At 40.4% G+C, this 10,179-nt stretch overlaps 1 protein-coding gene across 1 annotated transcript in view; it reads left to right on the forward strand.

The window, feature by feature from the left end:
- ATP5PB (ATP synthase peripheral stalk-membrane subunit b) overlaps nt 1-7,881 on the forward strand; it is an 8,591-nt gene extending 710 nt beyond the window's left edge. Inside the window, exons 3-7 of the mRNA XM_034770586.1 lie at nt 1,237-1,382; nt 2,092-2,255; nt 3,647-3,772; nt 6,312-6,491; nt 7,549-7,881. Of these exons, the coding sequence (XP_034626477.1) occupies nt 1,237-1,382; nt 2,092-2,255; nt 3,647-3,772; nt 6,312-6,491; nt 7,549-7,620 (688 nt within the window). The 3' untranslated portion in view covers nt 7,621-7,881. The remainder of the gene's footprint in view (nt 1-1,236; nt 1,383-2,091; nt 2,256-3,646; nt 3,773-6,311; nt 6,492-7,548) is intronic.
- Nucleotides 7,882-10,179: the final 2,298 nt, after the last annotated feature.

Raw genomic sequence — 10,179 nt, forward strand, 5'->3', positions numbered from 1 at the left:
CGTCTTTCTATCGGGTTGGTGGCCTCCTGGGGCCGGGCGTGGCCCCCGCCCGCGTCCTCTTTTTCCTCGGGGGGGGGGGAGAGGTCAGGACTCCTGGGTTCTCTTTTTCCTCGGGGGGGAATTAAGACTCTCTGGGCCCGTTCCTGGGGCTGGGGGTTAGAGTTGCTGGCTGCTTAGAAATGACCTTACCTCGGCATGGAGCTAAAGTCGCTTCTGTGAATCCTGCTTTAGGTTAGGTGAAGCATTTGCTGAAGCACTGAGGTTGTGCTGGTTTAACTCCTATGCCAGCTTAATTCAACACAATAGTGTATACACTCATTGATCTGTTTACTGGAGTGGTGATGATGATGTCTAGTTTTTATATCGCACTTTTTGTGAGTAGATCTCCAGTCACTTTATAGAGGGGGTAATTTCCAAACTGGTTATGTTGGTTTAGTTAGCTTCTGTCTATTATAGGTACCAGCAAATACAATATCAAAAGGCTTATTTCAGCTCAAACCTATCAACAAAGTTAGACCAGTTTAAATTGGTATAAAATAACACATTTAGCTTGAATGGTGCAACTTTGTGTGTTAATCAGGCCTTAATATTTTGAACTACCTTCTGGCAGCTATGTGAGTGCTATTATCCTCCCTGCTATGGCAACACTCAGGTAGCTTCTAATCAAACTTTTTAATATGATCAGGATTCTGGAGGTTGGGATGCTTGAGTTTGTTGGACCATGAGCACGTCACCTAATTTTTCAGTCTATTTACCTGTTAAATTGTGGTAATAGAATTTGCTTCCTTTATGCATGTGTAAGACTAATTTTTTGTTAAGCATCTTGAAATCCTTCAGTACAAAATTAAAGGAATGAAAAGTGTTCTTGAAGAAGTATAGATTTACTACAATTTCTCATTTAAGAAGCCTTTGCTGTGAATCTTGAGACAAGATTGTGAAGGTTCTTTTTTTCCCTCCATATACCTGCAACCTCCATGTGTGCCCATTTGCTTATGTGAAACTGGGTAAAATCTACCCAATCTAGGCAAATAAATAGATGTTTACCAAGGGTAAGTTTGTATGTGTGTTAACCAAAGTCTATTTTGAATGTTTGGTATACAGTTTTGACTTCTGTGTAACTGAAAAGATTTTGGGGCCCACATATAAGAACAAGTGTCCTAACTTCATTTGAGACTTTTTTTTTTTTTTTTTTGAAAAGGAAACCATTCACAGAAAATCTCTTTTTTTTACTCATAGTGTATTGCATGCGTCTAGACCATTTCACACTGGTCAGCAGTGCTTGGTTCCTTTACCACCTCTCCCTGAGAAAGGAGGGCAAGTTCGTCATGGTTTGATCCCAGAGGAATTTTTCCAATTCCTGTATCCTAAAACAGGAGTCACAGGTTAGTATGTTGTACCTTTGTGGGTTTCATTTTGATTATTGGTGCTGCACACCTGCTATGGCCATCAAGTAAGGCAAAGTGTCTGAAAAGTTTAGGTTTTACTGGTGTGAGTAACTTGACATTGATGTGGATGATGAATTTGCTTTTGTGGTGGGAAAGAACACACACTGTTTAGGATATTGCACTAATTATGGGCTTGGTCCTGTATGGAAATAAGTTTCCCTCTGAAGTACTGAGAACCTTCAACTCTTTTGAAGTTTGGGAAGCAAATGGGGGAGTTGATCAGAGGGCACCTTACAGACTTTAGCTTTCGGTAAAGGATAAGTCCTAAGTGTGTGTGATGGGCCTGATTAGCAGAAAAGTTTTTGCAGCTCCTGGCTCCCAGTAACCTCTAAACATGGAGGTTAATGCCCTATGCTGAGAGGGCAGCAGAGGCTACAGATAACATATTAGGCATTCCATGGTTACTTTTTGGTGATGGAAGTCTTCATATAGCAGTATATATCTGGGAATGGTGTAAGATGGAGTTTCCTCTATCTGGTTCTTCTACCTGAGTCATCCTTTTTTTGGAGAGGAGTGACAAGTCCCTCAATATTCCTATGCAACTTAAAAAAATTAAAATGCCTAGCTCTGCTTTCAGCCAACTGAACTTGGAATGGGTCTGTTTCCAAGTAATGTATTTAAAACAGTATCCTTTTATCTATTTTAGGGCCCTATATGCTGGGGACTGGGCTACTGTTCTACTTGCTCTCCAAGGAAATCTATATAATCAACCATGAAACAGTTGCAGGTGCCTGCATGGTGGGAGTCATCATCTATATAATTAAAAAATATGGGGGTGATGTAGCAGCTTTTGCTGATAAGCTCAATGAGGTAAGGGGGGAAAAAAAGAACATAATCTAACTTGACACTAACTCTCAATGCAACAATTCCAGGTGTTCAGTTGCGTGTGGTTTAAAAAAAAAAAAAAATTCACCAGTTCTTCTTCTAATACTGAAGAAAAGTAATGGCTTTTTTTAATGATTGTTCTCTTTGTACAGTGCTGAAAGCCTACATGGCACTTTACACTAGGTGATCTCTGCCAAATAAATCTTACAGGGTAGGCAACTTAATCTAAATTCATGGGCAGGTTCGATGTAGAATTGGGTACAGTAGTGACTGTCTCGCAACTGAGTGTTCTTGCATTTTGGCTGATAGCCTACTAATCCTGAAGAAATAAATGAAACTCATCAGAACAGTACTTCCAGACCCTATTGGCTAAGGGAGCCAGAACTTGACTCTGTCATGCATGTTAAGAAGCCACCTGTTTGCAAAATGCTTATTTTATGGTATTTTGTCAGGGGTGTCAATCTAAAATTAAAGGGCTGAGGGCAAAGTATGCATTTATAGTTGGTGTCATGAATCAATATCCATATATGTAGAATTTTAGTAAAATTTTTCAAAAGCATCTTAAGTCCCATTTTCAGCAGTGACTTGAATGCTTGGGGAGCATAAGCCTCTGACTTTCAACCTTCGCTGCTTTTTAGTTGGTGGGGGTTTTTTTAGAAATAACTAAACCATGTAGGTGCATTGTGAGCCAGTGCATTGCAGTCTTTATTGCATCTACTTCAGAATGAAATGGAGTTTAGTCTGGAAGTTAGAGACCTCGTTGACTCATTCTTCATATTTTGGGGGCCTGCCATTTTATTTCTGTACTCTTACATGTGTTCCTTGGTTCTTTTCTGCAAAGGCCTTTTCTATGCTAGAAAAGGGTTGCTGGTATAACTATAGTTTCTTTCTAGTCTTGGCCTAAGTAACTCATACTGTACACCTGAGTTATACTGGTATAGGAATGCTTTTGTTGATGTAGCTTATTTCAGTTGGGTAACCTGGTATAAGCTCTACTAGTAAAAACGTCTTTGCCAGAATAAGCTACGTCTGCTCTAGGATGGTTTGCAGGTATAGCTGTACTGGTAAACCTTTTCCAGTATACACAAGGCCTTATCAGAAAAATGCTTGCCTTGTGGCTTATATTGGGTGCCTGAGTGAAATAAGTTATACTGACAGAAACTCATCTGTGCTGGTAAAACTGCATTTATGGATGTTTTAAGTGTAGACCAGGCTTAAGCTTTAAACATGGCAACTTCAATGGCAATTACTGTTCACCTTCAGACCTGATAAGTTACAGTTTAAGGAGATGATGCCGTTTTGAACAATCAGATCAGCAGTTGATCTTTCTCTTCCTTCTGTTTTAGTCTGGATTTTAAAGTTCCTTCTTATTTCAGGAGAAAGTTGCCAAAGCTTTAGCTGTGAAAAATGATTCAATCAACCACTTGGAGTCAATGATTGAACAGGAAAAGAAGGAGCAATGGAGGGTTGAAGGCCGCAATTATCTCTTTGATGCCAAGCGGGTACGTTATTACAAATATAACTTTACAAATATCTTTTTACATAGTTACGTAGCCCTCATAACCACAGACCCTGACTGTCTCTATGTACTTAACAAGCAGCAAACGTTGACTATGTGTACATTAGGTGTGGCAGGTCACATAGGCAACTAAAGTTGTATGACATTTCCCATTATAAGACCCTATTTTCAGTTGCATGTAACTTTACCAGAATTATTCAGGCTTTAATTTTTCCATCTTGGGTATCTGCCCCAGGCTTTTTAAATTTTTTTAATCTTTCTCGAAAATGGTTTGTTTCTGGAAGACGAAGCTAGGGAAAAATACGTGGTTAAAACATTCTGGCGACCTTTCATTTGAGAAGTTCTAGAACCTGCAAGTTATGGAGCAGAGACTTGAAATTTGGCAGTGGGAGGCCTCTGTGTTGATGTTCCTTTTGCAGTCCATGTGAACCGTCCCAAATTTGGCCAAATTGTAATCCTCTGAAAGATCACAGTTCACATACGATCAATAGAGATTCCTTAGAGTTTAGCTGCTAAATTTCTCAGACTTCATCCATGCTGCAGGATAGGGCTAAGCAGGACTTTCCTGGCAGTTGCAGCTTTTGGCTTCTGCGGAAGTGTTTGGTCTGAGCACCTGAACTGAGAGCAGGGAGACTATCTTGTGCTGTCCTGGGCCCAGGCTGCATGGAGGAGGAAGCTGCCTAATTTGAATGAAGAAGGGACAAGAGCCAGACCTGCATGGGTGTAGATTGGGATTGTGGAAGAAAACAAGTCCTTACTCTGTGTTTGTTAGCAACAAGTCAGATACAGTTTGTTACGAGCAATTGCAAGGGAAGACTTCAGTTGGACAGGGGGTCCCCCCTGACCTTAGGCAGATCTTCCCCCTACAAGCAATATAAGACAAGTATTTATATGTTCCTGTTACATACATCAACGGCTAATGGTTATCCTTTGTTTATACAAACTCTCTCAAGACTTTACCTTATCTTAAGGTTTCTGCTTAAATCAGCATTCCATCCTTATTAACTAAAAGCGAGATGAGAAACAGCATTTCTTACAACTCTTGCGTGGTTAGGTTTAGGGCTATTTTTCACTTTATCCTTAAATTGACTAAAACATTTACCCTGCTTTTAATTCTGTTTCCACAGGATGGAGTGTTGGTTGGGTAAGAGGGGGAGTGGTGACAGATCAGGTGAGGTGCTTGAGCACAGGGGAACGACTAGGAGAAGAAGCTGGGGGGAATGGGATACTGAAATGGGATGAGGAACATAGGGAAGGAGAGAGGGATGAGGGGCTGAGGGCCAGGGAATGAACTGGAACTGTCTGGACAAGGAGAATGGGCTAAGAAGCCTGAAGAGTGGGGAATGGGACGAAGATTCTGGGGGGTAAAGAAGAGAGATGAGTGGGACAGGGATGGGTTAGGAGGTGTCGCAGAGGGGCAGGGAACGGTCTGTCATCTCCTTTCCAAATATTTGTGAAACCCACTGGCAAAGTGTTTCAACCTCCTCTAGTCCTGGTCCACCTAAAGAGTGCCACCTACTGCTGTAGCTGCCACTCCCAAAGCTCCAGTGGCAGAGGTCTGTATTGTGGATCTAAAGGCTCCAACCCTGCTGATAACCCATGTGGGTGTTGATGTGACATTTTTTCCATTTTTTTAAAGCTAGAAAATTACACGGTCTATTTTAAAAGAACATTATGGTGAGAGCTCCTGTGTAGAGCTGGATTATGCTAGATTTTTGCCATTTATTTATTTTCAGTATAAAGACCTTCTCAGTTGAAAAGCCTAAAAATGCTGCCCATTTTTTTAAAATACCATATCCACTTAACTAATGCTACCTATATTTAAATAGGGTGACTCTCGCTTTTGACAGGCTCTATAGTCTTAGCATATAATATAGAATTGGGATTCTAGGGTTCAGTTCCTGTCTCTGAGACCTTGGGAAGTCATTTAACTTCTCTGTGCCTCCATCTGTGAATGAACACCTAGCCAATTTTTGTAAAATACTCTAGGTTCCTTTGAAAAGCAACATGTGAGTTAGTGGTCAAGGGACATGTACCTAGAACACATCACTGGACATTGGCAATACCAGGGAGGGATAAGCTGGAGTGCCAATGAGAAGTGCGGTCGGGAAAGTAACTTAAATACTTTCCGGCTGGATTGTATTTTTTTAATGGACAACCTACCCTAAATTCTCAACTACTGAGGGATAGTTTTCACTCGTTGATATATTTGCTTTCCACAACCAACTCTGTGTATAACTTTTCAGGATTGATGTATCTGAATACTAGGATGCTAATATCTAAACTGTATTAAATGTATTCATCTAAATTTGGATTATTGCTGATGTATTTTATGACTTTTAAAACACACTTTGTATCTGTGGGTAATCTAAACACTATACCCAGATGTACAGACACACTTTTCTTAACCTGTGTATTATATAATTTTTTAACATTAGCTTTAATAAAAATTTTAAATCTGAAATATAAGATGGTCAGAAAAGTCAGAATGGAAAACTGAAATGCATCTTTTCTCTAACTAGAATAATGTTGCTATGCTGCTAGAGACTAACTACCGAGAAAGGCTGCTCACCGTATACAATGAAGTGAAGAAGCGGCTAGACTATCAAATTGCTGTACAGCAACTGACACGTCGTAAGGAACAAGATCACATGATCAACTGGATAGAGAAAAACGTCGTCCAGAGCCTCACTGCTCAACAGGTACTTTAAGCTTCTGAGCTTCTAGCAGTTCACTGTGCCTCCCATGTCCTAATACAGAATACCGTTTTTCTCAGCTGCGTGACATCTTTGGCCAAACATGACTAGTACTTCTTTGTCTAACTCTTCTCTGGCTGGCTTCCAGAGCACCCAAGGCACATTCCTACTTTTTTGAGCAAAACCAAGGGGGGGGGGGGGGTTGGTTTTTTGTTTTTTCCAGAAATGCTGAGCACTTGCAGCATTTCCTGGTTTTGTTTGGGTTGCGGTTGCTGATTGCTTCTGAAAATCAGGTCCAGTAACTCCAGTTGAGAGAATACTTTCCTGCACAATAGTAGGCTTGTGGGTGGGAGGTGTGCCCAGGAGGCTGGGGTACTTCCTTGCAGCATCCCTTGATGTAAAGCATGGATGTTTAAATGTGGATTTTTAAGATGACTGATGGGACTAGAGCACCTGCACATTTCCCTTCCTTGGTACCTCACAGGGCTAAAGACGCTTCAGTGGACTGTCTCCACACTTTTACTCACGAAAACTTATGCCCAAATAAATGTGTTAGTCTTTAAGGTGCCACCAGGCTCCTTGTTGTCTCCACACTGGGAGGTGAAGAAAATGGGTAGACCTAGATATGGAGTTGAAGTGCACTAGATGGGGAGTTCATTTACATAACTCGGTCAGTTCTACCTGCACTTTGGAGGATCCACTCACTCTTCCCAAAGCTTATTGTTCCTCAAGATAGGTTGGCCTGACACTTGCCAACATCCTGCAGTCTCCTGTGAATTGTGCAGGCTGACTTTTTGTAGGATCAGATTTTAATCATCTAGATTGTCGTTTGCTAATGCTTGAACGTAGGCCAATATTTGGATTTCCATCTCCATGACTTTCTTAGATGGTTTTGCAAATTATTAATCGTGCATGAGTTGGAACTAGATTCTTTCTGTACCTGGCTTCAATTTTTACCCAGCAAAATCTGAATATGGCTGGTGTGCACACATTGTTCATGCAAATGATTCTCTTCCCTGAGTTGTTTCAAGGCCTGTGAAAGTCTATCCATTTCCTTTTGCAGGAGAAGGAGAGTATTGCCAAGTGCATCTCAGATTTGAAGATGTTATCGAAGAGCACACGGGTGGCAGTATAATTGCACAACATTGAATTCCAGTCAGCTCTGCGTTGCTTCTGTGATCTGCTGTTGGAAACTGTACAACTGTAACTCTAAATTAAAATAAGTTCTGTACTCTCCCTGTCTGATTAGTAGCACTGAACTAACAGCAGTCCCAGACTATGGTTATAGCAGTTAATTCTGACATGTGAACAGGGACCTATGTACTTGTTCCAGTTTTTTATGCAGAAATTAGGGTTCTGCAGATGAATAAAAATTCTTCCTTTGTTAAAAGCCAAACAGTTCATGTTTCTTTGACTGGCTTTGCCACTGACTCACTATATGTCTAGGCAAGTGACTGCTTTTGCCTGTGCCTCAGTTTCCTTCTCTGTAAGATAAGTATATGGGGAACAGGGAGAGTGAGGCATGATTCATTCTTGTAAAGCACTTTGATATCCTTGAGTAATATGAAAAAACAGTGTTTACACTAGATATACATTTGGGTTATGGCCTAACGATTACACAGACAGCCATGGCTTATTTGCTCCTACGTGGGGAGAGGGAAGGAGAGAGGCAGTATGAAGAGTGTGGGGAGAGCATAGGAGGGTAGTTTTCTCCCCCCTCCTATGCCTCCTTCCCTCCCCTCCCCATCTTCCCCCCGCTCCCCTCCCCCCAGTTCTATATTTCTCACCCTCTGTGCTTACTTTTAGGAAAACACATTAGGTTCTCAGTACTCGTGGTTGTAAGGCAGAGATCAATTTCAGTATATGATGAGAAGTCTGTCATATGGTTCACCTCGCAAGCAGAAGTTCCCACGATAAAGCCCTGCTGGCAGACCATAGATCATATCTGTATTTCACAATGCTAAATTGAAATTTTGTTATGAAGCATCTTACTCAATCAAAGAGGGGCTGCTCTTCCCTTTTTAAAAAAAAAAAAAAAAATCAAAGACTCAACCTCTGTCTGTCTAACTTTCCTGTGGACCTTGTTAAAGACTAATGCTCTCAATTGTGCATTTCTAGCACGGTACCCCTGTTTTCTGGATGAATATATGGCTCCCTCCCACAATGTATCCCACAAGCAGGGATGTGATCATGCTCCCTATGGTATGGTACAGTTACTTTTAGAAATTACCAGTGGTTCTGAGAGGGCTAAAGCCATCTTCCAACTTTGCACGCTGTCTGCCACTTGTCTCCTCCAAAGCATATACCCTTTGACTTTGTTAGCAAACTGAAAAATCAGAATTGTCAGTGTCCCTTTCCTCTATACTCATGTCATATAAATCTCTCTGTGGATTCTACATTAACAACTCTACTGTTCCAATTTGCAGTGTCTCAACAATGAAAAGTGAGCTAAGATGGGGCCAGCTACTAGTCCACAGGGGAGGAAGTTGGGGGCAGAAAGTACCACTGAAGGCAGATATGAACCTGACTTGCTATATATGTGTTTGGGGACAGATTATTGCAAAGAAATAAAGCAGAGAAGAAAATGGTTGCTAATCTGCTAACCAGTTACTTAAAACTCAAGGAAGTGCAATTTCCTTCTCTCTGAATTAGTGTGGTGGGGTTTTTTTTCCTTCCTTCCTGCATATGTTCTGTAATGGAGCTGATATTTGTTACTCCGTGTCCTCAACTTCATTGTATTGTTACCCATCTACCTGCCTTCACTGCAGAACTGACTATGGTTGCTGGATGTAGAGTTGTTTAAGGTAAAAGTAACTTTGCAAACAGGAGTTAAATAGCTTATATTTCCAAACAAATGGAGACCACTACCCTCCAATTTTCCATCCTACTGTCTATCCATTGCACCAATTGTACTAGAAAAGCAGGCACAGAATTCATAACTGAACAATGGTGGAATAAGCCCAAAATTTAGGCTTTGGTTAATAAACATTTCTATTAACCCTACCCATTCAAAAACATCAATTTCAATGTGAAAATAGTTTTACTGGGATATAAACAGTTCCTGAGCAGAGTGAGAATCCAAGTACAACAGTAATGTGCCACGTGGAAAGTAAACCACCAGTATAAATGTTGAGTAAGGATAGGTAAATCACTTGGCTTACATTTGAACCCATTCAGTCATCTTGACTCAAATGTTATTGAGTGTGTGTTCCACTTACTGGAGATTTGAAAAAGGAGCACGGGGAGAATTTTAAACAAAAATCAATCAATATACTGCATAGATAGGGCCTTCTATTGATTGTCTGATCTTTTTGGGGTGGAGGTCTATCCCTAATACAAGCCCCAACTGAGCAAAACACTTAAATGTGAATAATCTCATCCTTATTCAGCAATGCACATTACTTTGGTAAGTAATTTATTCATAAATTACTTCCCATTGAAATAATAAGACTATTGTGTTTAAATGCTGTGCTGAAAAGGGATGATAATTTAACACAAGGGAAAAAAAACTTCAGTTTTTTAAACATGGTGATTCAATTAAAAAAAAAAATAGAACCAATCATAAAGATTTCAAAAATTCAGAATGTCAACCAAAACATTTGCCTGTGTTCTCTCCCTTAATAAAAAGTAAATCAGAATTTTGACACCTGATTTCAAACATAATTGTTTGCCAAAAACTGGGTCTTGTTTACAT

The sequence above is a fragment of the Trachemys scripta genome, chromosome 4, assembly GCF_013100865.1.
Source record: "Trachemys scripta elegans isolate TJP31775 chromosome 4, CAS_Tse_1.0, whole genome shotgun sequence".
NCBI lineage: Eukaryota > Metazoa > Chordata > Testudines > Emydidae > Trachemys > Trachemys scripta.